The 27,974-nt window shown below is 38.6% G+C and overlaps 1 protein-coding gene across 6 annotated transcripts in view; it reads left to right on the top strand.

The window, feature by feature from the left end:
* Positions 1-27,974, top strand: part of PPP2R2C (protein phosphatase 2 regulatory subunit Bgamma) — a 190,236-nt gene that overhangs the window by 99,057 nt on the left and 63,205 nt on the right. The window contains exon 2 of one of the 6 annotated variants that reach the window (XM_036382748.2): positions 3,385-3,540. The exons of the other annotated variants lie outside the window; for them this stretch is intronic. Within the exon in view, the coding sequence (XP_036238641.1) occupies positions 3,528-3,540 (13 nt within the window). The 5' untranslated portion in view covers positions 3,385-3,527. The remainder of the gene's footprint in view (positions 1-3,384; positions 3,541-27,974) is intronic. 6 annotated transcript variants of the gene reach the window in all.

The following is a 27,974-nucleotide window of genomic DNA, read 5'->3' as shown; positions in this document are numbered from 1 at the left end:
TAAGAAAAATAACTATGTAATGAAATTGAGTCTTGGATAGGCTTTAAATGATGCTGGTAGAGACCATGAGCTTGTAGGCATCTGTAATAACTCCATTTCAATATTTGAATTCCTCACTGTCACTGGACACTGACGAGGTAAACCTCATTGTGCAGCCACCAGAATAGTAAAGCAGACTGGTAAAGCCATAATGATGTTCAGGAAACACAAGCTTCTAAGCATGTGGTACATGACTTTGCAAGAGATCAAGATGAAGATTTGCATCAGCTCAACAAACAATGAAAAATCCAACTTCCAAGATTGTACCAAAAAACCCCAAAGCAAAACCAAAACGAACTGAAAACCAGCAGAGCTTAAACCAGTCGTGTTACAGCAAAGTAAAAGGAAGAGTAAAACTCTTCTTTGCTTATAATATGGAGTAAGTATTAATTTATTGCACTGGGATTCCTCTATCCTGATAAGTAGAACATGGATTGATCCCCACTGACTGTGTAGCTAAACAGGCTAAAGTATTTTTAGGTCTGTTATTAATTTATATTTATATGTTATTCTTCATAATATGTCATTATATATAACATATATAATAACATCATAAAGAACAAAGAACAACATAAATATAAATAAATATATATTTATATATTTTTATAGACACATTTATATATTATTTGTATATGTTATTCTTGTGTCAAATCTATGCTTTAAAAAATATTAATGGGACAATCTCCTAATGTTTTTGAGTCAAGCAAAAACCCTAGAAAAGTCTGGGTGGATCAGCAAATATATTTTGAGTTTATGGGTTTGGATGGTCAAATTTAACACGTGTGGTGTTTAACATTTGTTTGTTGCCATTAGATGCATGAGTACGTAAAAACCATACATCCAGGAGATAGTTTTTAAGCATGCCCACCTTTTACAAATGTGATTTTAGTGACAGAGTTCACTGATATTTTATATTCTGATATTTACTAGTTGAGATTTTTATTGTTACATGAGCTTTTCATTGTTTATTAGCATTTTTAGCTTACTTTAGAGAACTATATTCTAAGTTGCAAGATACACACAAATGACCAGCAGTCATGGCATTATAGCATTAGAGTATGGCACATACTATTGCATTGTAATAAACATGAGACATTTTATAATGATTTTTTTGGCTATAAATAAATTTGTAGATGCAGAAGGGAGAGCAAAGAATGAGAATTTGTTTTTCTTGGACATGGCCTATTGGGGGCATGCATTTAAAATGTGTGGAGGGCACTTATGGAAAGTAGGGCTAGTTTGTAACCATTCTGGGTATCAACACACCATGGAAGAGATCCTGAAAGTGATTATAAAACCAAAATTTCATAAGCACCCTGCCAGTATTTAAGTGACAATTATTGTCCCTGGTCAGGATTTTCACTTGGTATCAAGGATATAGTGACTTCATTAAGGGACAATGGTTTGAAAATGTAATTGTGGAAAACCTCAACAAATGGCTTCCAGAGAAATACTAGAAATATGACTTATCAGAGTTTTTGTATAATTGTTTGCAGTAAATCAATGCTTAGATTAGTGCTTCCAGTGGTGGCATAGATGATCTAGAAATAACTTAATTTGGTTTTGATTCAAGAAAAATCAATTATATAATTAAAAAAGTGTTGAGCATCTAAAATTCTTAAGCCAGAAAGCAGACAAGAGTACTCAAGCTCTTGAAAGCAATTTCTGTGGTGTCCCTTGCATTTTACTTACTTTTTCAAGAACATTTATGCAAGATACTAATTTTGCTTGGGTTTTGGGTCATCCCTAAAGTACATGTATATTCCTATATGACTTCACTTAGAAATTGCCCTTGGCTAACAATTCCTCATGTCTACTTACCAGCCAGCTTGCAAGGCAAGTCATAAAGAGTGGGATTTCATTTAGTAGAGCTCTGCCTTTTTAAGGGAAGTGCGATGTGAGAGACGGGAAGTGTCCTTAAATTTGAGTATATAAAGAATCCTCTGTGCTCTGATTGGTTGGTCAAAGCCAAGATTTGCTCCATGTTGCTTTCTAACAATTCCCACATCAGGCACAGGCTGATAGCTCTGCACTGCTCAAACTGAATCTGCAAGGGCTGGTGTAAGTATTGCACCTCCACTGATGTTGGAAATTATGTATTGGAGAGGTGATGTCGACATACCCGGAGAACTTGCCTCGTTTCCACCAAAGGAATACTGTGGGCTTCATTCAGATTCACTATTTATTAAAAGTACTGCTTTTAAAAGTGCAAATATAGTTGAAAGAAAACTCTCTCGTGAGAGCTTGGTGCATACAAATACACACTTGAGTAACTAACTTGAATGGATTGTTGCTGTCTGAACTAGATTCACATAATGACAAATGCCTTAATAAAAAGAACTGCTTTGATACAGCACTTCATCTTTCTGAATTTCAAAGCACTGCAAATTTGAATATACACATGTGTAAATAACCATAGAAATCTACCTGGAATGTATAATAAATATTCTTTTTTTCCTAGTCAGTGCTTGCATGTATTTCCTTTCTGATAAAACTCCTAGAAAAGAAAGGCTTTTGGAAAATGAAAGATGTGAATTAAAATGGAGAAGATATTTCTTCATGGGTCCATAAGGTTTTTTTCTTTGATGTTATACAAACCTGGAAGGAGGCTGCTACTTCAGAGTGTTTCTTTTTGAATACCAATATTGCTGTAAAATCCAGTTCCCTAATTTCTTCTCCTTATATTCAGATGATGGAAATACAGTTTATTTCTATGAAATAGAGCATTTTATTTATATGCTTGTGTGATTTTATTTTTTCCTTACCACTTCTTCTTTCTCAATAGGAAGATCCTGCCTTTAAAAGGGAAAGAGCACCTCTTCTCTAGATCCTGTAGAATGATTTTGTGGGCTCCATTTTGAATTCTATTGACTGAAGCAGCTAATGCTTCTTGAAACTGCTTCAGCAGTTATTCTGTTGAACTGTTGGTGGAGAGTAAATTGATTAATCTGAGTTTAATCCTTTCAACAGCTATACAATGGGTTTCACATTGAGGAATTTTCAAGGTATTAATTATTTCAGTGACTTAGATCAGGGCAGGTAATTCTAAAGTTAGTTTCTACTTCTTTGGGATTACGAGTATGAGAGAGCAAACTCTCTTGACTCTCAGCTAATTGAACTGATGTAGGTGAATGAGGAGCTAGAAAGATCTGGGCCATGGTTTGTGGCTCACTTTTGTAAGTCTGGGCATGTCCTCTGAGGAAGTATTTTTCTATTACTGAAAGTGATTGGGAGAACAAGGTGTTTGCTTGCTTACAGGGTCAGCAGTTTTGTTCCTGCTTGAAAAATTGTCCTTAGATGAGGAAAGTTTTCACCATTTTTGTCTTGAATTTCTTTGTTTTTTAGGGAAAGCTATAAGGAAGCTTGTGCGCAAGGCGACTCTGGTGGCATCTAGAATCCTCAGATTTCCTTGACTGAATCCATCTGGGTTTAGCCCTAAATATAGTAGACAAGCTGCACTGCTTGCACTGATAAATTATATCTTCCAAATGATAGACCAAGGTACAGTCATGTATACTAACCGTTTTTGATGTCATTTGACTCTTGATTCTGTTGCTTTTTGGGTAGTTGTGACACTACAATTTGTCCCCACTCTTGTGGACTATCTTTTCACCAGTGCTCTTAAAAAAAAAAAATATTAAAAGAGACTTCTGGCCTGGCTCTGGCATTTAGTGTTGACAGCTTTTTATGAGTCTGCAGCTTGGTGGGAAACTCAGCCTCTCCTGAGGTTCACAAACTTGCCTTCAGTGGCAAAATAATGGGATTGTTGCCAACACAACTTTATTTGGTTTTACTACCCATGGAAAAGTGCAAACGTAAATCGAAGCTTCCTTTTTGACACATAGTGTCATTTTAGTCTGTATGCTAAACAATTGTAAAATGAAAACAGACTATGTTCTAACAAAGCATAGATTTTGAGTATAAAAAAACATCACTATTATCCAAAGGAAAAAATAGATCAGTAAGTACTATTCTAAATGATAGTTAATAATTAGTTTCTAGATCTGCTCTGGTATCTCAGCTAGCTGTTGGAATGAAAAAGAAATCTTAGTGCCAACTGGCTGCTTTCTGAGGTCAGAACTTCTCTTTGCTTTTTTGTTTTAGGTGGGAAAGCATTCTGTCTCCTAACTGGGTCTTTCCTGCACTACAGTGACATAACTTTCATAATATAGAATGTTTAAAGATGTTTTTGGAGTGGTATTGTTAGTTCACATTTTAAGACTTTGATATCCAGTAGAATATATCCCTCTACTTGGATTTTCCATAACATCTAAAAATTAAGACATTATAAGGGGGGTTTTAAATGTCTTATCTGAGCATGACATTGGTTGAATATTAATCCAGTTGCACAGACTATTACAATTTTGATTTTTATGTAATTTAGGTATTGAGTTGGGAGAGTTCAAAGCTGTCTTTTTTTTTGCCCAAAGACAGAGGGTGTGTTTTCTGTGTGTACCTTCTTGGTTCTTCAGTGCTCCTTGTTGGGCTGCAGCTGTTTGCTGCCTCCACCTTCAAATGCTGAGCTTTATCCTTATTTTGGAACAAATACTTCCAGGGGCTCCTTCCTAGAGCACTAAGGACTTGAGAGAGATTCTCCAGTGAACACTTGATCAGACTGGCTGGTGCCTTTGGCCCCCTGTGAATGTCCCTGTCTTGTCCCATAGCAACACAGCCTGAACCATCAGCTGAGCACAGTAAAAGGTCACACTCAGTTTGCGAGTTACATATGGCTTGGAATTTGCTGTATAATGTCTGTGGTCTGTTGTCTGGCAAAATAACATTAGATTTAAAGAATGGGTGTCTCTGGTATTCAGCCCTGCAAAATTGGTCTATAGATCATTGTTGTTTTGACTGTAATTGTTTTGAAAGACATGCACTTGCTGGGAGGTTAATGAAAGGTTTCAATAGTTGTGCTGTTTAATTTGTACCATACAGGAAATAATTGGAGAATATGCCTATCTTTTCAACTGACAGCAACAGGTCACACTTTGGCACACAGTTAATTGATAAATTTTCTGTGTGTATCATTAGTGGATAGGAAGATGACTAGATCATTTTTTTGCTGGGTTGTGATCAGTCTATGATGACATACAGATGGCTGTAGTGGTCTGTGTAAAATGCTTCCTTATCTTGTCCACTACCAGGTTTTTGTGATAAGTCTTTATATCTATTTTATATCTATCTATTCAACATCTGGGCAGGCCAAAACATTTGAATCATAGAATCACAGAATGGTTTGGGTTGGAAGGGACCCTAATCATCTAGTTCCAACCCTTTTGTCATGGGCAGGGACACCTTCCATTAAAAGGCAAGTGAGGTAAATTAGTTTTCTTAGTTCTAGGAAATTCCGATGGTATTTTACAGTGGGTTTATAAAATATTGTGCTTCTATCTTAATTTACAATCCTTAGGAAATTTCTGGCTGTCAATAAAATAGTCTCAGAACAGAAAGGGCCATGAGAAAAGTTTCTTCTTAAGAGAAAAAGTGGGTACTACGTTAGAAATATCTGGGAGCTGTCAAGAAAATGAAAGCTAACCATGTGCTTTGTCATGAGGCTTTGGAGTTTGAATGCCTGGTCTGGACGTGCTGGACATGGACAGGCTGTTCTCCAGCCCCTGATAAATGAGAGAAGAGAGGATGGCTGAGGTTTTCCTTTACCCCGTATTGCACCAAGACTAGAGCATGAAGAATTTCTGTTAGCATAGATAGTACTAGAACAGTAGTGAAATGCTGAAGATGGTTTTAAAATCCAGCTAATAAGTGAAAGTTTTAATAGTCACTAATTGCAGGCTTTAGAAATACCTGGGACCCAGCAACATTGCTAATTTTCAATGAAAAGCATGTTCAATGAAGTTAAGCAGTGAAAAGTTGGAAATCTGCTCATGTTTTTTGTCATTTGCTTTTGCATTTGGCTGTATAATCACAGACTGATTTTACATTAGTTTAGTCATCACTAAATTAATTAATTATAGAAAGGTGTGTTGAAAAGTATCAATGACAAGTTTTTTCTGTGATTGTTTTTCAGAGCTTGATCCATAAGGTTTCCCCTTATTTGAAAGGTCTTCAGTATAACTGAGCTTTTAAAATGAAACTCAAGATGCGCCAGCTGGATATTAGCTGGAGTTAAAATGTGATTATATACACATCATGTTATTGGCTCCAGTTCTTCAGTGTCAATAAATATCATGGGAAGCAAGCAGGAGAGGATGCAAATTTCAGGTGTTCATTGGAAGAAATTTCTAGATTGGTTTGGGAGAGGATTGGCTGTACTGATGTAATAAGCACACACTGAAACACACCTTAGAGTGTGAAGGAGAGAAATTTTATGTTGCTGTTATTCTGCTTTGCTCTATACAAGCAATGAGTATAACACAGTGTTTCATGGTGTTTGCTTTTGTAGTGGTTCATTCTCCTCCCTGCATGCCTGTCTGGAAGCAGAACAAGCATGGATAGCAGCTCAGGGGCTGGTTGTTTAGCAGCAGCTCACTGATGGGAGGTACCAGCACAGAGCCATCCCTGAGCACTCCTCCCTGTGCTGCTGTTCAGGGCTGCTGAGCTCTGCTGACAGGGTGCAGGAGTACAGGAGTTCATCTCCTGGTGTACTGGCACAGCAGCACCCTGCATTGCTGCATCACCTTTGCAGGGCTGTAAATAAATAAATTATAAATTATAGGTTATAAATACACTTCAGGAGGAGATCACTGCTTAGCCTTCTCTTCTCGCTCTTTCAAAAAGACATTTTCACTTTCCTGTGTTACAGAGAAGGTGCTGACTCAGTGTTGTACTGTACATTTAAAGATTCCAAAACCCAATGTGCTGTCACGTGTCTTTCATCTGCAGTGCTGTGGGTTTTGCCATTCAAATGTGAAGATTTGATAACCAGTGAATTTACATTTCTGGCAATTTATAAGCTTTGTGCTTCTCCTTTGTTTTAAAAGTGAAATACTTGGAATTTCCTGGGGAAAGTAGATATTTCTGACCTTTGAAGAAAACACAGAAAAGCTTATATCCAGCATAGTATTATTTATATTAAATTTTAATGCTATACTTGATTTTAGTGTTTCCTTTTCTCTTAGGGTTGTATTTTCACCTATTGATGTAATGAAGCCATTAGAAAGTTTACATTGGAATAGCAATTAATAAAAATTATTTTAAATATTAGCATATAAAAAAGCTATCTGCCACTTACTTGGGGAGAAGTAACAATTGGGAGAAGTAACAATTAAAGAATTAATATGATGACTAGATAGCACTTGTGCTCTTCAAAGTTTTAAATACTGTATGAGCAAATTTTTAAAAGTGACAATTGGTTTCAATAGCTGATGTACCCTCAATATATTTAGAATTCTAAGCAACTAAGGTGATTTCTGCCTTCACAAGTTGTGTAGAGTGTTTGCACGTTTTGTGTTGCAGGTAGTCTGGACACGCTCTGGCTCAGACTAAAATATGAAAAAATTAGCAGATGATGCTATTTTGCAGTTATTTTTATTCCCATTTATCAATTTTTTAAAATCAGATATTTGTCAGTATAATTTACCTTGTTTGCTTTAATAATCATAGTTATATATTGTTGCTCAATTGCAATGATGATAATATATATATAATATTATTTTCTGAATTTTACAGAGATTCAGACTAAAGCATATGATCAATAAACATCTAATAAAGTAAACATAGTGAAAACAGAACAGAAGTGAAAACAGAACAGAAAAAAAACCCAACCAAACCAAAAGCCCTTTCTCAATCTAAAATTGAAAAAAACCTCAGTTCGGCTTCTCTCCATTTTCTAAATAAAATCAATGCATGCAGATGAAGTAGTGTATCCTTTTCTATTAAAGGTCTCATTCTGGAAATGGGTGTTTAAGGGTCACTGAGCTCTACTTTCTAATGCTATCAGAATATTCTGCTGAAAGGAAAAAAAAAACCCAAACCCTTAAAGGATTGTTGAAGGAGATCTGCATTCTTTCTGTTAAATTTAATTAGAGATTTAGGATATGTTTATTCAAGTTTTACCCACTGACCTTCATGACTGATAAATTTGCAAACAAGCATTATGTGTACAAGGTAACTGCTTTTGTCTCTGTTAAGCCTGCTGAACAGAAAGGCAGTTATGTTTAAATCATTAGGATGTCTATGCATATATTCTTCAGTGTTGTTTGCCAGCATTTTCACTGATCCTACAACATCAGTAAAAGGCTGTGTAAGCTCACAATATCTTGTTACAGTCTATGTTTACTGTGTGTTACAAACAATTTTCATGCTGCTTCTTCTGTGGTAAAATTGGGATGTTGTCATCCTACTCAGAAAAAACTGGGTGCCCTAGGGGCACTGAATTACAGATTGGTGTTCATTCACATTGTTCTGTATATCAATTAATTCTAATTTAAGCATAAAACCTGCTAACAAAAACTTGTCTTTTAATTAAGAAGTAACAGAAGGCCCAGGTTAAATAGTGGGTCATTGCTAAGTCTGAGCAATAGGATAGTATTTGTGGGGGTTTTTTGGACTTTTTCAATTCCTTTTTGTTTCCAAGGGTCCTTGCTCTTCTCGTAGAGTTACCAGAGTCTCATGGCAGTAGTAGCTCCTGTGGAGCACCAGCTGGGGCTCCTCACAGCCTCCCCTGCTGGCTTTTTTCTGATACCTTCTTGGCACCAGAACTGGCTGAAACCACACTGTTCTTGGGACACTCTCCTTGAGTCAAGCTGTTCTAACACCTGGTGTCAGTATGTGGAAGAAAAGCAAAAGAAAACAGAAATTGTGGGTGTGGAGAAACATGAAGGCAGTCATTACACTGAGCACTGTGTCAGCTTGCTGCTTTGTTGCTGCTGCACTTGCAGCAGAACAGAAGCTCAATATGCTTATTGATGTCTCTCAAGGACTACAAATCCCTATCTTCCGTGTCTGTTGTTTAATTCTTAATCATTTGTAATAAAATATTCAGCAATCTGGTCCATGGAGCAATACTTAGATGATCTGTTTTCTCTACAGCAGAAAACTAACCCAATCCAAAACCTCATCATATGCAGATATTGCAGTTACATAGCTCACTGAATTCTTCAGCAGATTTTTCCATTTGTTTCCTACTGATATGACCAGTATTATATTGGATTTTAATCCAGCTTGTGAAAAACCATTTGATAAATAAATGTGTTATCTAGGAAAATGAGCATCATTTTATCAAAACTTTTATCAGCGCTTTTATCAAAACCTAATAGGTATGGACCTCCTAATAAAATAGCTATAAGGCAGGGAAAGAAAAGACTGCTGTGGAGATGCAGTTTGATTAAAATGTTTTGGTAAAGAATCCTTAATTATTTTAAAGAAAGCCACAGTGGGGTCTTTTCTCCTGCGCTGATAAGAAACTGAGAAGTTTTCATATTGCATTCAAATGTGTGATGTGAAATGAATTAGTTATTAGCCATATCTCCTTGGGGCATGTGCACTATAAATAGCTTTTCCAAGTCTGTGGCTTTATTCTGCTCTGCACTGTATTCTGAAATTCAAGACCAGAGAGACCAGAGTAAAATGCCTCCATTCAGCTGCAGTCTGAAGCAGTGCAGATAATACAGTTTTGGATTTTGCAGATCAAGGTTTATTTATTTTTGTGGTACACAAGAAATAGAGGACTCCTTTCATTCAGTAACCCCTCATTTTTTAGAGTCCCAGGCAAAACAAAACACCTGTTGTTTCTATTACATCTGATTGTTGCCAATCACAACAAGGGGGGATCTAGGTTTAATTTTTGGGTAAGTTCTATAATAGCATTGGTTAGGGTGCAAAAGGGCTTTTTACTTAGGTCTGTGAAAAGCCCTTCCTGGGAAGCCAGGTATCATCTGTATTGGCTTTAAGTTTTGCCATAGTAGCAAGTACAAATGAACTGGGGCCATAAATTAGTTCACAGCTTTGGACTTTAAAACGCAGTCTGATTTTAAACCCAGAAGCCTGTGCTCTTCTTTGTGCTACATGAATTCTGGCACATTGTTCATCTAGGGTTTTCTTTTGTAAGAAGTAAGGCCACTGTCCTTGCTTAAAACCTACCCCACTTTTACCTTAACAAACCCAATAGTCTGCCCAGGACAGCTCCTTGCAGTTACCAGAATCTGAGGGTGTTAAAATTGCCATGAGCTTAGTTCTCTACCTTTTCATTCAAAATCCACAGAAATCCAGATTATACCCTATGTGTTACTCTTTCACCACTCCAGATGGGAAAGGGATCACTGTAAGGAAACTCCATGTTGATGTTTATAAAAGCTATAGCTACTTTTTCAATGCTGGAAATTACAATTTGAACAAAAATGCTTTTCACCACGTTTTGAGCATTTCCTTGAATTTTTTAGGTCTTCCAGGACTATTCATAGTTGTGTTAGTGTAGACTCAGCAATGAAGGGTTCTGTGGCAGCCTCTGCCATGGCAGCCAGGCTGCTCATACTGCCCTTGGAGTTGTGAACATCTGGTGAAGGGTCTGAGTGTGTACAGCAGCAGCAGCAGCCTTCTCTTTTGGGTAGCAGTGACTTTCACATGAGGTACTGTGAGAGGAGTTTGAGAGTCAGTTGTGCAGGGAGACATCCCCAAAAGATTCACCTGCTGACCTGTGGCTTTCAGTATTGCAAGGTCCTCAGTAATGTATAATTTATTAGTCCACTTTGCTGTGTACACAGTTAATGGGTCAGTGCTAGCTGTTTAAACCTCAAAAATATGGGAATGCCTGTACCATATGACACACAGAGGTTTCTAAAAACATGTGATGAAGCTTCTGATTTGAAACACAGGGTCACAGAATGCTTTAGTTTGCAAGTCATAAGTTCCTTGGCTTAAAGTCACCCAGTTCTGACTTAATTCTGGTTGATGTGGACTCAGACTCTGAGTGAATCTGTGGAGCATCCTGAGCTATAGATGGTTCAGATTCTCTGTGAATTCCTGAACCTTTGCTGAGCTGTCTGGGGAGATGACTTGAGACTGTCCACCTTGTTTGCTAATGCTATAGGAGAGGGGAAGAAAATGGCAGAGAGTGAAGTGAATACTCTGCCTGTGATGAGGCACCTTGGAAACTGAGAGCCTTCAGTTTCAGGCTTAAACCAGGGGAGTTTGAAGGCACTGGTTCTAATTTAGCCTTCTACCAGGTGAGAGGCAAAGCTTACCTGGGACTTTGAGCATCCCTGGGGTCAGCTTAGACCCCAGCCTGGTAGTGATGGACAATCTGCCAACAGGATCTGTGCTACCACCACAGCAGGTCTAATATCCTGTATCAAATGCTCCCCCAACCATTTCACACCAATTGCAATCATCTGTCATGCTCTGTGTCCCTGGCCTCACTGGAGTGTGGCACTTTGTGGCATTACAATATTTTTCCATCTTGGTACCTTGAAGTTCAAATTACTACCATGCAGCCAGGGCCCAAGAACTGAGTCAGGAAGAAAATAAAAAAGGTGAAGGATGGCCTTTGAGTAAGTAGCTGCAGTGTAGGGAGGTAAGCAAGTGTGCTGAGCTGCTCCTCTTGTTACATTATTGAGCAACATACTTGTTTATTTATTCAATAAAATGGTACAAGGCAAAGCATGATATTGTTTTACAGTAGCTGCAAATTTTCTACTGAAGTGAAAAGTAGTAAATACATGTTTAAAATATATTAAATATTTTCATATATTATGGTGTATTTTAACTTTATTGAATGATCTCACATGCTCCCTTGGAGGGATATATCATAAATACAATTATTATCCTTTATGCCAAAATGACATTGACATTGGTTGATATTCTCATGAATAGCATAGCTCTAGTGAAGGAAAAGGACAGACCTGATACCTTCTGCTTAAGTTGTCAAGGTTGGCTGAATTCTCAGTTAATTTAAAACCCTACTTTATGGCCTCTATTACACAGGTTTCTGCTCCCTCCTTGAAATCTCTCTTCTGGGGTGACGAATGTAACCATAAATGTTGCATTTTGTTGAGGTTTTTTTGTTGAGGTTTTTTCTGCTTTATTCTATGTGGTTTTGGTTTTGTTCTTTTTAAAGCAGAAATTGTATTGCTTCATAGGCTTTTAGGGAGGTCTTTGTACTTCTTTCTGCTTGTAATGTAGGTCTCCAGAGCTGGATATAAAAGCAGAAGATTCAATTTTAAAATGCAAGGGGAGTCCTCATTTTCTGTGCCTGGCAAACTTTCTCTTTTATCCCTCAGCCAACTTCTATCCAGTCCACTGGTTCTCCTCCTCTGTGTCATGCTTGCTAACTTTCACAGATTAATTTTTTATGAGAGGTACTATTAAAATGACTTTGGAGAATCACATAAATTATCTCTGCAGCTTTCACTTGCTCTTTGTTGTTGTGTAGAATTTACTAATATTTCTCCAATGCAGCCTGTAGTTTCTAAATCAACTCTGAGTGTTTTTCTAATTTGTGCATTAAGTAATTTCAACTTGATTTTTTAATGAAGTAAAATATTAAGTATCTTATGCAAACTTTAATCCTGGGGGAAGAGAAGCAGAGAAAGTGTGTCAGTTTTGCTTTCTTGTTTACACAGCAACCAAGTCTTCATGAAGGAAGCTCAGCTGAGCCCTGCCTGCCAGGAGCAGCCCTGGTAGCTCCTGTGTCATTAAGGTGCCTCTCTGAGGTGCAATTCTTTCTCTTTGTTCCTTCAAAATACAGGGCAGTAGGAAATGCTGCCCTTTGTTGGAAGAGAAAATGAGGGCTTGCTGCTGTCCTTCCTTGGGTTTGTTCCTGCCAGGAAAACAGACAGAGCTTCTCTTTGCATTTGTACAGGTCTGTCCTTGAGTGCTCAACTCTGAGCAGGAATTTATACAGGAGGAACATTTTGATCTGGCAAACATGAAGATGAAGGCTTATGGGGGGTCTGGAGGGCTGCTGTAAGCAGCCTCCTCTGTCCTAAACTTGGAAAAGATTAACTGCTGTGGTCTGTGAGATGACTTCTTTATTTGGGACAAAAATGATGAGTGTTCTTTCTATTTCTAAGGGTGGGTGAAAATGATGTTGTTTTATATATTTATATATTTGTACTGGGGAAAGCCATGCCTACAAACCTAAGATGTGAGTTAGCCATCTAATTGGTTCTGCAAAACAGAACATGTTTTCATATCTAGAAAGTTTTCATATTGAAACATGTTTCATATTCTATAAAGTTGGATCTCCTAGATAATTTTCATGTTTATTATTCTTCTAGTAAAATATTAGTTGCTCTTCATTGTTGTGAGTGAATCAATTCTGCTTCATTGCTATTTCATTTACAGGATTAGATGTTATGTTTAGGAGTGGTGATTTAGGGCCAAATTCACCATATGAATTTTTATTTTCTAAGAAGCTTAAAATTTCCTTGCTGTTCACTTTTGAGGTGCCAAACTGAACACAAACCAAACCTCTGTTAGTTTTCTAATGTAGCTCAAAAGCACCATAGTTGATTTAAGGGGTTTCCAGCATTTATGATTGGTAGGTAGTAGTGCATGTATAGGTATGAAGGTTAATTAAATCAAGAGGTGAAGTTTGTAGAACAGGGAACGCTTCATTAGGCCCTGTGTGAAGTAACATGTACAATCTGTTCACAATACCCCAAGTGCCATTCACTGAGACAGTGTAATTACAGCTTACACACAGTTTCATTAGTTTGTGTTTCTTCTGCTGTGGTTGACATGTATGTTGTCTTCACTGAAACCCTGGGATAGAGGAGGGACTGCTCGCTGGTGGGCATCTGAGCATGCTGACATTCAGCAAATCATTTTTCCTTTGGGTTCTAAAATGTCTTATCCCAGATGTAATTAAGCTTGTAATTCATCAACTGGCACATTTTTATTTCTCAGACTCCAGATCTAGCTAAAGACTTGTTCAATGGCTCTTCTTGTATGGCTTTTTTCTTACTTTGTTCTTGTTGTTGTTGTTGGTTTTTTTTTGCTTTAAACAGGGAGAAACAACAATTCTCTTTCCCCACTGCTAGTAGGTTGTTTTTTGTCTGGGCACTTTTTAAATTAAAGTTCATTCATTTTTATTGCAGAGCAGGATATAATGACAACCTGAAGATGCAGTTTTTAATACACACCTCTCTTTAATGTGCATAGTGTTTAGGCAAGTATAATATCCAGGTAGCTGTGAAGCTATGGGGGCTTCAGTGAAAGTTTAACCATATAGATTCCCAAGAGTTTCTTTTAATAACAATTTATGCTACTGAGCACTGTGAATGCACTTAAATAGACTGAAGTGTTATCACAAGTTCAGGCAAATTATGCATTTAGTTGATTCCCAGAGAAGGAGAATTGAAGCTGCAGTTATGATCTCTGAAAGTCAGAGGCAGGATGCATACATAAAAATCTTGGAAATACGTGAACATAGCTTAATATTACCCTTGAGATAAATCCCACAGTCCTATTCAGGTGAGAGAAATTGGGGAAGCACTTGGAGACTCAGGTCTGGAGACAGAAAAGCAATATTAATGAGGGTAATAAAGAGACTACCAAGGAGGGATGAATGATGAGCTTTATTGCAAATCTTATCTGTACATAATTTCTTGATATTAAAAAAACCTGCATAAATGTTCTTTTTCAAATTTGCTAGACTAATGTGAGAAGAGAATACAGCATGGATATAGCAGAGGTAATAGTAAACCCAACCTTCTGTTGTGCTCTTGTTGTCCTACTAATACGTTTAAATATATTTTAAAAATTTATGTTTAGAACTACTATATTAAGACAATACATGTTGCATCCATGCCATGTGGTGTCCCAGCTCTGCCAAGCCATGGCAGCTGCCAGGGTGGTTGTGATCTGTCATCAGTTCTCTGACTGCAGTCTGAAAACACTGAAAAGCTTAGGGCCTGTTCCAGAACTGTTTTACCCTTTGTTAACTATTATAATTTTTTGGTATCAAGTAAAGTAAATATTAAAATATTTCATAGAAATTGCCTGCCTAAATTTTCTTGAGCCAGGAATTGGTGTTCTGTTTTGAGATGACATCCTGAGATAGTGTATGAGTTCTTTAGGTTATTGATAGATTGTGTGTATCTCCTGGTTAAATGAGATCTAATATTGTATCATACATTTTGTGTAAGGCCATTCCACAAGAAAAGTTAGCACTAAAACATGTCTGAAATTTTACATGGACTTAATTAGATCCTAGCAGGATATAAGTTACTGCATTGGCCTGGGCTGATGTACTTAGAAACCAGTGTCTGCCAAAATCACCCTAAATCATCTGACAGAGTTTCAGGAATAGCATGTTTTGGAGCAGAACTTCAACCTTTGTGCAGAAAATAAAGAATTATAGGAAAGCAGATGAGGGAACAAATGAACTAAAATGTCATCCATTTGCACCATGTAAGTCCAAAATGGGTCTCAAGGCTGCTGCAAACCATGAGCTGTGGCAGAAACACTGTGAGGGGAGCAAAGGAGTGTGCCAGCTCTGGCTTTAGGCATGGTGAATTTATGCCCTTGGGGTCTGTCAACAACTTGAGCTTTAGGATGATGCATAGAAGCTTGTAAAATAGATGTACTTTTTAGTATTCTGCCCTACAAAGGAAGGACTGCGTTGATTTGAGGCTTTTATTTCGACAAGTAGAACATACATCATGACTAGAACATACATCATGACAACACACTTAGTTGTGTGTTCTCAAAACAAAAAGCCTAATGTTATTTATTCACTTCAGTGCCACAGGAGTGTATGATGCCTTATAGGTGATTAAAATGAACATGCCATCAGAAGTTTGTAACTTACACAGTGCACAGCAAGGGGTAAAAAAAAAAAGCAGATAAATAAAGGAAGCATCAGGGTTACAGTGGCAAGAGCTCATGAAATGCTTTCATATACCAATAAAAGCTTTCACTTACGCCTCACATACGTTTCCTCACTGCATGTTGCCTCTGTGTCTTGCTGGTTTTTTGATTTTTGGTTTTGTTAATGTATTCTACTCATAGATTTTGGTCCTGGTACTGTTTCTCTTGAAGTCCCTGGAAGAACTCCTAGTGATTTAAACAGTGCTGGATCAATCTCAGTAAGCAGAGACTGTAGGGATGGGTTAATGAAGAAGCTTGCACTTCAGACTTCTTTTAAAAGCAAGCGCTTTGTGAGAATGGATAATGAAGTACCTGTAATTTTTGTTGTGCATGTAGTAAGTGTAATATTACATACAAAAATAATGCATTCTTCCTCATAACTACACAAATACAAAATTGAAAGATTTGCTGTTCTTCCCTTTTTACTATCCTGTTCTAAGTGGATGTTTACTTTTTCTGTTTACAGAAAAATATTTACTTTTCCACAGTGTTGACGTGATTGTTGTAAAGATATGGAATTGTTTTGGGTTTGTGGTTCTTTTTTTTTTTATTTTTCTTGATATAACTTTCTCTTTAATATGCCTGTCAGTTAGTAAAATTTTGTCATAAGTTATTTTCATTTATTGTCATTACTGTCATAATTTTTTTGTGGATAAGTGCATGAGTGTACATATATCACTTGAATCCTATTGATCTCCTTGTTTCCGTGATACTTTGTAGCAGTTTCCTAGATCCTTTGTGAAGAACACTGTTATTATTCAGCTTATGTATGTTTTTTTAATCTAGTGAGGTTTTCCTTGCATCATAAGGAATTTTGCAGTCATTATGTTTCAAATTGTTGTTTTACCATATCTATAATGTCTCCAGTTTTATGCTTCTTGCTTGTGTCTCACCTATCTACATTTATCCTTCTTTTTCTGCCATATTGTTCAGTAATGTTATAATTTCTTCTGAGTTTACAATAATGTTTCTGCACTCTAAAGCGATCTCATCATCTTGATGTGAACTTTCCTTTAAAGCTGTGTGCTAGCCTTGCCAGAGCACATTCTCAAATGCAGAGGGCAAACAGGATCCATGAACACTACAAGCTGTAAAATGTGGGGAGAGGAGCTGTCTTTGACACCAGTGTCTGAGTAGCAAGTGGCAGAGTCTGCCTTGTAACATGGAAGTGGAAGTGGACCTGTTTGTCTCTCTACAGAAATGCCATAATTTTCTGCTAAGTGTATTTGAGGGAGATCTTTCTTAACCATTTGGACATGTAAATACACAGACATGCAACTCGGCTGCAGAAATATCTGACTCTCTTTTTTGGCCCCATGCAGAGATCCTTCCAAAATATGTCACTGCTGATTTTGTTAGTGGTATATACCTAAGAAACACCAAACAATACAAAAATATTCAGTGTATCAAATAGAAACAGATATGTTATAGAATATAATGAAATTTATTCACCTGTTAATGTGAGTGCTGCACATGTTTGATGGGTATAACTATTATTAAACAGCTTGCCCATGTGTTGCCAAATAGTGGATTAAATTCTACTAAGTCTGTTTAAGTATCTCCTTGCTCATGAATATGACATTTCATGTATTTACACCTTTCCAACTGACTTAAAATGTCAAAAAGATGTATTTTTGTAATATAAGTGCTTCAATTCTTTTTGACATTATTTTCTGTAGCTCGTTTCATATGCATATCTTTCTTTTATGTTACCATCATGATGGTATTAATTTGGATGTGCAAATTAGCTCTTCATGATGTTGTCATGTCAGCATCTGGATTCAAGATGTGCTGTTTCATAAGCATTGCATCCTATTGCATTTCATCAGAGTCCCCTCTTCTAATCTAATTATTCATAAGGAACCTTAGGGATTGTGCTAATGGGCATCTGAAGCTATAAAGAGTAATGAAAGTGTGTGTTACTGCTATGCAATTAAGTGTATACAGAACACCATTCATATAATTAAATTCAGATTTTTTACCCCTCTTTTTTCTCCTTTATAGTACATCAATTATTTCTCTGAAGTCAAAATAATACCAGTGGAGTTTAAGAGCTTTTTATGAGAATTGAAGCATTTATAGTGACAAAAGTTGATTTTTGGCTTTTATAATGAGAAGCTTCAGCAAATAAGGAGATAGTTTTATGAATTTTTTATGTTTTTTTCATGTTTTATGTGAAAAGGTGGAGGGTGTTTGTGATTGAGGCGGAATTTGAACTGCTGGGAAAGCAAGGTGCATGTCTGGGGGTGTGTGAATTCTGTTTCCCATTTAATATGCTGTCCATTGGTTTGATTGGATACAATACACATTATGCTGCTGCTGCTGGTAATGTGCATCAGCAGTCATTGCAATTTGTAAGTTCAGCCTGACCTTTGGTCCGGGTTCAGTTTTCTGTCTCTGTTCATTTGGATTAAGTGTTTTGATGAATGAAGATAAAGTATTTAGATCAACTAGTCAATATGTTTTCTACTGATAATTCCATATTAATAAGTGCTGATGGTTAGTATCTTTAAGGTCTACTGACAATCTGATTGAAATCAATGGCAGTTTTGCCTCATTTAGTTCAATGGGAGCAAGAATGAGTCTTTAACCAGCAGAAAATTATAAACACCAGTCTCTGTTCATGTGTCATTCACTATGAACAAGAGTTTTTTATGGCGCTGTCAAGCTGAAAAAAAAATCTTTTCTTTTTTGATAACAAAGCTGCATTTAGCTGAAGTAATCCCTAGGTAGCCTGTTAGAGGTGTTCTAGCTTTGTTATTCCCAAACAATAGGGAATGTGGCCTCTTGCTGCTTCCACTTAAGTAAGTAGTTGCTGCTGCTCAAAATAGCTTGAGACTGCTGTGCAGCTAAAATTCTGCTGCAGACATCCTGCATTAACCTAGTTATCTTGAATTTTCTTGTGAAATTCAGACTTACTTTAATTCTGCAGAGCACATGGTATTCAATAGCTTGTGCAGTTGCTTTTTCCAGGACATCAGTGACAGCCATGATGTTCCATGTCAGTGAAGAGGCCCAAGCATCATGACAGCATCTTCCATCCTCTTTCTTATCTTTGATTATCCACAGCTGATTGGCATCTCATCCTGTTCTGAACTGCCTTAACCATAAAAATCCCACTAGCATTTTAAAATTGCTCATCTGCCAGGTAACCTACTACAAAACTGAGAGTTAGCTTCATAAAACAACTCTTCCAGGGCATCCTTTCAGTTTCTCCCCAAGTACCCACCGAGAGAAATGAGCTGTGAAGTTTGAATGAGAGTTTAATAGGTCCAGTCCTGTCTGACCAAATGACACTGTGGCTGAGGGGGACTGAGAGCTTCTCTCTAATCATTGCTGTAAAAGCAAAAGGAAAAAAGAAAGAGAGGTAAAGAGCACAGAAAGCCTGATCTCTTGGCTAGATTTTCAGGTTGCTTAGGGCTTTAAAGGTCAAATGCAACACCTTAGGTTAGTGCCTCCTTAATTATGAGAAGACAACCTTTAGAGCACAGGAAGGGCACACTTCTGGCATTACTCAGCAAGTGTCTGCACTCTCCATTAGTTCATGCTTTCATACATTCTTGAAGTATGGCTGTGTATTTGTGGGTCATTAATCTGCCCTTACAAAGACAAATAAGTTTTGCCTCCAAGAGAATGGTTATATATCTTAACTTCCTGTACAAAATACTCATGGTGCTTGCTCATCAGAGATCTGCAAAGTCAGGTTAAGGCTGCCAGATTTTTCTACCATGATTAAAAACTCTGATAAAATATCTGGTGAATTTTCTGGCCATTTTCTGCAGTTGGTCATTGCTCTTGAATGAAACTCAGTATTACTTTCACACACCTTCTGAGCATGTTCTCTGAGATAAATGTCATGTCTGAAAATCAGTCAATGGGAAAAGAAACCCTCAGTCCATTCAAATAACGTTTTTTATTTATTTGTGTTTTTTTTTCATTTTTATTGTACTGTGGTAAATTTTAATTTTTTATATTTTTGTCTGGTAATTTATGTTTTTCCACATTATTTTGGCTTCCTTTTATCCGAATTATAGGCCAAAATCCTTAATTCTCAACTCTAATGTATTAAATAGGGACTAGTTGAAATAGCATTTTCGCTGGGTATTGGTTGCTTTCTTCTCTCCCTATTGCTTTTGCATATTTGTGTCTTCCTGTCTAGTATGTACATATCTTTAATCATCCAAGTAATCTTGGTTAATGGACTGTATTTCTGGATGTTTACCTCTCTCTTTGAATCTGGCATGGGGTTAGTCATTGCTTTGTTAGGCTTGACTTCAAATAATATTTTGTTCTAGCACTTTATATACAGATTATTATCCTAATGATCCTTAAGTTTAATTTTGTGCAAATCAGAGGGGGGTGGGCAGCTGCCTGTTTTTCACTGTCAAATCAGATTGTGTCTCCTTTCAAAGCAGATTTCCACATACAAGTTCAAATCCCATAGATAAAGAATATGCTCATTTACAAAGATTGTAATTGATTTTTGGCCCTGTTTTTAATACTTTGCACTGTAAATGACATCCCAGTGGACAATAATCATCATACAGATGTTTGAAAGCTCCTTCCTGCAGAGTATGCTAATTGAAGTCCATAAAGTGTCATCAGGCTGCACATTGTTTCTAATCAGTACAAGGCACTTTCTCTAAGCTTTGTCTAGTTTTGCTCTTTCCTTCATTATTTTACCAGCCAGCAAGTAAATCTTGTCAGTTACTAAGAAAAAAAATCCAGAGTTGGAAATTTTTTTGTGTGCTTCAGAGTGTCTTGCTTTCCTTTACCAGAAAAATACAGATTTTAGTGTGGTTTGATTCTGACTTTCTGAAGCTATCAGTAAGCTTTTAGCTCCAACAGGCCAGGTACCACTCTGACATCTTTTGAAAGACTCTTTATCTCACATCATCAGGAGAAACATTAGTATGACAATAAATTTCTTTTCTCATAATAGGGCATTTATGATAATGATTGTCATTTGTCTAGTTTCTGCAAATGGAATATTTTAGTGACTGCTTGATGGTTGGATGTTTATTGCAGACAGTTTCTCAGGGTATACAATCAGCAGTGCAATGGAAGTGGCAGATAAAAGGGTCGGTCTCTTTTATTGAAAGGAGCTCCAAATTATGTGCAAAATTGCTGGAAAAAGAAGCTTTGCTGCCTGTTTCAGCTTCCCTGTGTGAGTGTACTTGGGTACAGGTCAGGTTCTGCAGTTCTTTTAGGGAGTGTTGGATTGTGCTTTTAAAACTCTGGTGAGTACTTCCCTCTGCTAGGTTAATTTAGCCTAAGTAGTGTCCCTGTATTTCCTCATGTGTTTCTGCAAGGATTTTTTGCATCAAGTAATCTGGGAGTTTATAGGGCTTAAAAAGAGAGATAGATTTATAGAATTTTCCCGCCCTGGCTGCTTTCTTCAGGCCTCCATTCTAAGCATGGAGGAATGAAACAATAGCTGGTTCTCTTCATAAGACTCTGAGTCAGGACCCATTCTTTTTGGGGTTTTTTAAGGTAAAATATATAATTTTCCTTTGCAAGCAGTGAACACTTTTCTGAATATTCAGGAAGCACATTCAAAATTTGGTATGCTACATTATTTAAACATTTTCCTGTTGATTTCAACTGAAGTTCACTCATAATATAAAGATTGAGGAGGTTCAAAAACACTCTCATGGACAGCTGGCATACAATAATTTGTTGTTTATTCTGAGGCATCAGAATAAACAGAAGATTTAGGAGGCTGACTTGATTCTCTCTGAATGACAGAATCCTGAGGAAATAATTTACTTTCTTCCAATCTTTGTTTTTTATCTGAGAATGATAATGTGATACATCTCTTTCTTCATGTCTAGGTTCTTTTTAGTGTTTGGGGGAAAAATGTACATGACAGCTGTGATCTAGAGAAGACTACAGTGAGAATGCACTACTTGGAAGGGATCTGCAATGACCATGTAGTCCAACTGCCTGACTGATTCAGGCTGACCAAAAGTTAGACAATGTTGTTGAGGGCATTGCCTCTTAAACACTGACAGGCTTGGGGCATCTACCACCTCTCTGGGAACCCTGTTCTGATATTTGCCCACCTTCTCAGTCAAGAAATTTTCCCTGTTGTCCAGTCTGAGCCTGCCCTGTTGCAGCTTTGATCCATTTCCACGTGGCCTGTCACAGGATACCAGGGAGAGATCAGCACTTCTCTGATCAGGAAGCTGCCGAGAGCACCGAGGTCACCACTCAGCCTCCTTTTCTCCAAACCAGGCAAGCCCTGAGTCCTCAGTCACCCCTCACAGGACATTCCTTCCAGCCCTGTCACCAGCTTTGTTACCCTCCTCTGGATGCATTCAGAGACCTGAACATCCTTCTTGAATTGTGGGGCACAGCACAGCACAGAGCACTCAGGTGAGGCCACCCCAGGGCTGAGCACAGCAGGACAGTGACCTGTGACACCCAGCAGGACAGTGACCTGTTTTACCCAGCAGGACAGTGACCTGTGTTACCCAGCAGGACAGTGAGCAGTTTTACCCATCAGGACAGTGACCTGTGTTACCCAGCAGGACAGTGACCAGTTGTGTCACCCAGCAGGACAGTGACCTGTTTTACCCAGCAGGACAGTGACCTGTGTTACCCAGCAGGACAGTGACCAGTTTTACCCAGCAGGACAGTGACCTGTGTTACCCAGCAGGACAGTGACCTGTGTTACCCAGCAGGACAGTGACCTGTTGTGTTACCCAGCAGGACAGTGACCTGTGTCACCCAGCAGGACAGTGACCTGTGTCACCCAGCAGGACAGTGACCTGTGTCACCCAGCAGGACAGTGACCTGTTGTGTCACCCAGCAGGACAGTGACCAGTTTTACCCAGCAGGACAGTGACCTGTGTTACCCAGCAGGACAGTGACCAGTTTTACCCAGCAGGACAGTGACCTGTTGTGTTACCCAGCAGGACAGTGACCTGTTGTGTTACCCAGCAGGACAGTGACCAGTTTTACCCAGCAGGACAGTGACCAGTTTTACCCAGCAGGACAGTGACCTGTGTTACCCAGCAGGACAGTGACCAGTTTTACCCAGCAGGACAGTGACCTGTTGTGTTACCAGCAGGACAGTGACCAGTTGTGTTACCCAGCAGGACAGTGACCAGTTTTACCCAGCAGGACAGTGACCTGTTTTGCCTGACTGGTTGTGCTGTGTTTGATGCACCCCAGGGTGGGGTTTGCCCCAGGGCCACTGCTGGCTCACACTGAGATGCTGTTGGGCAGCAGCACCCCCAGACCCTTCCTGCAGGGCAGCTCTCCAGCTGCTCCTCTCCCCTTTTATTGCTGTGCCTGGTGTTACTCTGTCCTTCGTACAGAATCTGACATTTTGACTTTTGAAATTCCATCCCATTCATCATAGAGCAATGCTCCAATCTATCTAGATCCCTCTGCAAGGCCGATTACAGAAATCCTCCTTATTGTTTGTGCTGGAAATTGTACTTAATCCCCACAATCTACTCAATATGGTACTGCATTATAGTGGACTTTCCAGTTAGTGCAGAACATGTGTAGAGGCAAACCTCTTTCTCCAAAGAATTAGTTGTTAATTATGTAAGTGCATAGGAGGCTCTCAAACAAAAAAAATGGGTATTTGATCTGAGGTGGTATTCCCAGAAAGTACAGTGATGTACCGAAGTAAAAAGAGGAGTTTTTGTTACTTATAAATATTGCATCACTAAAGGATAGCAATGTAAAATAAAAACATTGTTGTAGACAGCCAGCTTCTTCCAGGGTTAGGAAATGATGCCAGGGTCTGCATCTGTCCTCTTCACTGCGGTGTGAGGCCTGATGGCAGCTGTGAGCTGGTGCAGGCATGGATAAGATAATGTCTCTCTCCACTCAACTAGGCTCTGGCAAATTTACCAGCATCTACTCTGTGGTTCTGACTGGGGTAATAATACTTTTCCCTTATCACGGTCCTTTGAGCAACTAACCAGCGTGTTTCTCCTCTCTTTTGCCTTGGAGAAACCTGTCAACACCTTTTCTCTTCATTCTGTATTTAATGGATGTGTCAACATTGCTTAATGGAGGATGGTGAAAAGGTATGTTTTGTTGTTAGCTCTGAACAGGCAGTGAGTCCTGACAGCAGTGATGTCTGGGGCACAGCCTCGTGCTGCTGTTCCATTGGCTCTGATGCCTCTTCAGTCAGATCAAGCTCAGATATTCCTCTGCAGTGTTCCTCTGCAGTGCACAAATACTCCCTCATGCAAACAATTCAGAAGCATCTCAACTACATATCCATAATTTATAATTATAGTGAGACTAAAATAGACTTGAGGCTTCAGTTGGCCTCATGTCTCAGAGCTGCTGTGTTGCAGCAGAGGCTGCTCTGCCTTGAGAGCACAGCAATAATTACTGTGGACTGCATTTTAACAGCTAGTGATGATTGCAAGGCACAGCTTCAAGGATATTGGGGGAGTTTGGAAGCCTTGTGCTTCTATCAAGGGCTTAGGTGTCTAAATGTTATCTGTGTGGGCTGCAAATTAGCATTCTCAAGCAGTATGGCTTCAGGAGGCATGGCCTTGGGGAAGGTGCCTGCAGATTTGTGAGCCACCACCATTTGCTTTGAAGCCCCCCTGGTTTGGGGAGCCTCCTAAGGAAATTCCTCCAGGTCTGTTTTTGTACAGGAGACAGAAACTTGATTAGTGATGTTTATTTTTCCAGCTGATTTTGGTTTTGACTTTTCAGTTTTAGCGACAGGATGAAAAACATTTTGCATTTAACCTTTTGATGAAGAAGGACTGATTTTGCTTAGTGTTAAAACATAGGTTTGAAGCTTTGAAGTCTCTGTTCCATAGCTGTAAACACAGTGGGAATGGTCTGATTTCCCACTTGCAATATTGCATTATTAAACTGGAAAGAGCTTTTAGGGCTGTTTTACATAATGACTGGGTTCCCTGCATGCTGCTGCATTCAGAAATAAAATAAAAAAACCAGAAGCTGCCTGACCAGCAAATGGTTCCTGTTTTAGACATTGTCCATAGCATTTGTAATATTTGCTGCTCTAGTCCTGTTATGTAATTGATGTCCATTGGGAATATCCCAAAACAGGGATGTTTGTTTCCTGAGGCTGTTATCAGTGTTTGAAGTTTCTTTATCAGACACAGACTGGGGAAAGGTGAATTGATTTTTAGTGTCTTCTGCTCTTTAAGTAATTTTTTTAAGTGAGTAATTATAGAAATACAATGCATTTAAACTTGAGGGCAAATTTAACATTGGGTTTTCACACTGCAGCCGTCTGGAATTCAGTGTTTCAGGGCCAAGGGTTCATCTATTTCCTGACCTAATAGGGTGATTTAGCATGCTTTTAATTTAATTCATTTTAATTTAATTTTAATTTTAAGCATGTGAGCAATCCCATCTTTCCTCACATTTATTCAGTTGGATACATACATGTGTGTATAGATAGATAGATGGATGGATGGATGACTTTGGCCTTTTATGAACTGAATCTTATGAAACAAGCTTTTAGACCAATCTAAAGTTATGTAAGACTTTTATTAGTATCATGTTCACATGCATATCAAACCTTAAAACAGTAGGGTGATAGTAAAGATGATTCAGTTATCCTGTTCATTTTAGACAAGCTTGGGAGCAGACTTTGGTCTTCCATCAGTAACAGCAACCCATATTAACACTGAAAAATCTGTTTTTTTTATCTTCTTGGGATCATCATGTAAACTTGCTGAAGAGATCTTCATGTAAACAAGAGCTACTTGCAGGATCTTTGAACTTGGCTTTAGTTTACACACTTAAACCAGCCACACAACCTGAATAATTCTGAGGTGACAAACACTGATTTCAGGGGATGCTTAGAATGAAGCTAATTTATTATGATATGCATGATCTTCATCAAAGAAGTATTAGGCATTCCCAGAAGTCCCAGAGTTATATGATCTTGTGACAGACCCAGAGGCAAATTCAGAGTTGTCAGCTGAATTGCCTTTGGAGCCTGCCAAGCAAACAGATGCTAATGTTAGATGAGTATCTACTTGGCTTGGCATGGAGCTCCCATGACAGGCAGCCAGCCCTGTGTGTGACCTTAGCTTGCTGGTCCACTGCTGGGAGTCACAGAGGAGATGTCTGTGATGTGTGAGCTAGAGCTGTCTTCTGCTCATGGTATTTGAATAGAGTTTATTTGGATGCTGTAGTTAGAGTCTCTGATGAGAAGATTTAAACACTGCCATCCACTCTCTTGGGTTACAATTGGGAAAGCAAATACAGTTTGTTTTCCTTGTGCTAGTTCTACAGCTCCAGAGCCCCTGTATGCTGGGAAACCCCAACCTCTGCCAGCTGCAGTAGGAAACCCTAATATAATCATGGCAGAGTGTGACTGTCACTGTGTGTGTGTGCCACACTGATTCCTATGAGCTGCACTCACCCACTAAGTGCATCTGCCTGGGCAAACTGGGTTTTGGGAGCCCTGGGACCAGCTGGCACAGAGAGGCCCATGGGGGTGACATTCTGCAGTTTCCAAACCATGCTGGCCATGTGTGTGCTGCTGTTGAGAAGTGGCCCTGCCTTGTGGCCTCTGAGCCATGCCAGAGTGGTATTTGGGGGAGAGCAATTTATTGCAGCCAAAAGCCTCTCAAGGCCCTGTCTCTATCAGTTTAGCAGTGTGAATCATAGCACTGCACAACCCAGGAACATCCTGGAGCCCTTCATTTGCTAGCACAGATAGAGCTGTTGTGTCTCTGCCTGCCTTGTCTCTGTGCTTAAAGACTCTGGCTCTAGTCCAGCTCCAGCCCTTCATGATTTTTAAGATTATATGCCCCTTGCTTCACCCAAAATCCTGTTCACTGGGCTTTTTCTCCCTGGGTGCATGCTGTTGTGAGGCTTTGTTTGTTGGGACTCCATCAGTATATTCATTTAGCAACATGCATACTCATTTGAGCTGAATATAGGAACATTTAAGTCTCTAGACAAGTGATTAAGGGCTTTATTAAATAGAAATGTTTTGCTAAGCCACAGCATGGATTATCTGTCCCTTAGTATGTGTATAATCAAAACTGGTTCTCTGATCTTGGATAAAAACTCTGGAGGATCTGTTTCATTTTTTTTCTTTTGTGTAAAATGGGAATGCTGACATTTCTTTGCTGACTTCCTTGGGTTGCTGTGGAGTTTAATGCCCAGAAAGTGCTTTGAACATGAGAACTGCTGTGACAGAATTACTGAGAGCTTTGCTTCTGGAATTTAATTGCTTAGTTGGGGGGGGGAGGGGAGGAAGAAAAGTTCAGAACCAGCTGGCAGTGAAATTCTATTGAAGTTTTTATGTAATATATGGATATAACATTCATTTAGAATCTGGTTATTGAGAATTGTGTTTTAAATTTTGGATGATTTTTCATTAGTCTTTGATATATTTGAAATTAATTATTCTTTAAAATTCTAAATATGGATGGGATTTTTTTGTCTTTGTTTTAGAATAGGCTTTTAACAAAACTTGATGTTTTCTTATTGTAGATCATTGCAATTATTATGCACAAGCATAATCACTTCCGACAGTAAAAGCAGAATTAGTGTATATTAATAATTTGTGTGCTTCCCATTTTTGGCTTCTGTTTGCTCTGAGATGGAGGGTGAGGTTCAAGGTCTTTCTGTGCTCTCCATAAAGCCTGGTTGCCTAGCATTTTTAACACTTGGCAGCACCATTTCTAATCTGTGTGGAGCTGGCAGCCAGGCTGTGCAGCTCCTCAGTGGGAAGTAACATGGAGCTGAGCCCCAGCTCCCAGCTCAGGCAGGCTTCCTTCTGTGGCTGCCAGTTTAAACCTCTCTCTGGAAATTGTAAATGCATGATGTGATGCCCATGGCAATTTTTTCTCTTTTGTCCTTCAGCGTGGGTTGGTAAGAGGAGTGGACTGGCACATTTTCTAAATATGTGCATGTTTATCAAGCAGAGTGTTTCAAGCCTGTTACTGAGTCCTTTGCTTAGATGAGGGTCTCATCTGTCAGCAAAGAAAGAAAGATCTGGCTGCAATTTTGTTTTTCCTTTTTTTTTTTTTACCTCTCCCCCCTGCCCCTCCCCAAAATCTCCGAAGAGTAAATGACTAGCATGTGTTATACAGTGTAAGCTGTGAAGAAGATTTGAGGGAATGTGAAATTTAGAAGCTTTCTGTGCATATCTTTATGCTAAAATAGATACTGATCTGCAGTGTTTT

The sequence above is a fragment of the Molothrus ater genome, chromosome 4 (assembly GCF_012460135.2).
Source record: "Molothrus ater isolate BHLD 08-10-18 breed brown headed cowbird chromosome 4, BPBGC_Mater_1.1, whole genome shotgun sequence".
In the NCBI taxonomy this organism is placed as follows: domain Eukaryota; kingdom Metazoa; phylum Chordata; class Aves; order Passeriformes; family Icteridae; genus Molothrus; species Molothrus ater.
This window is presented reverse-complemented; position numbering and strand designations above follow the sequence as displayed.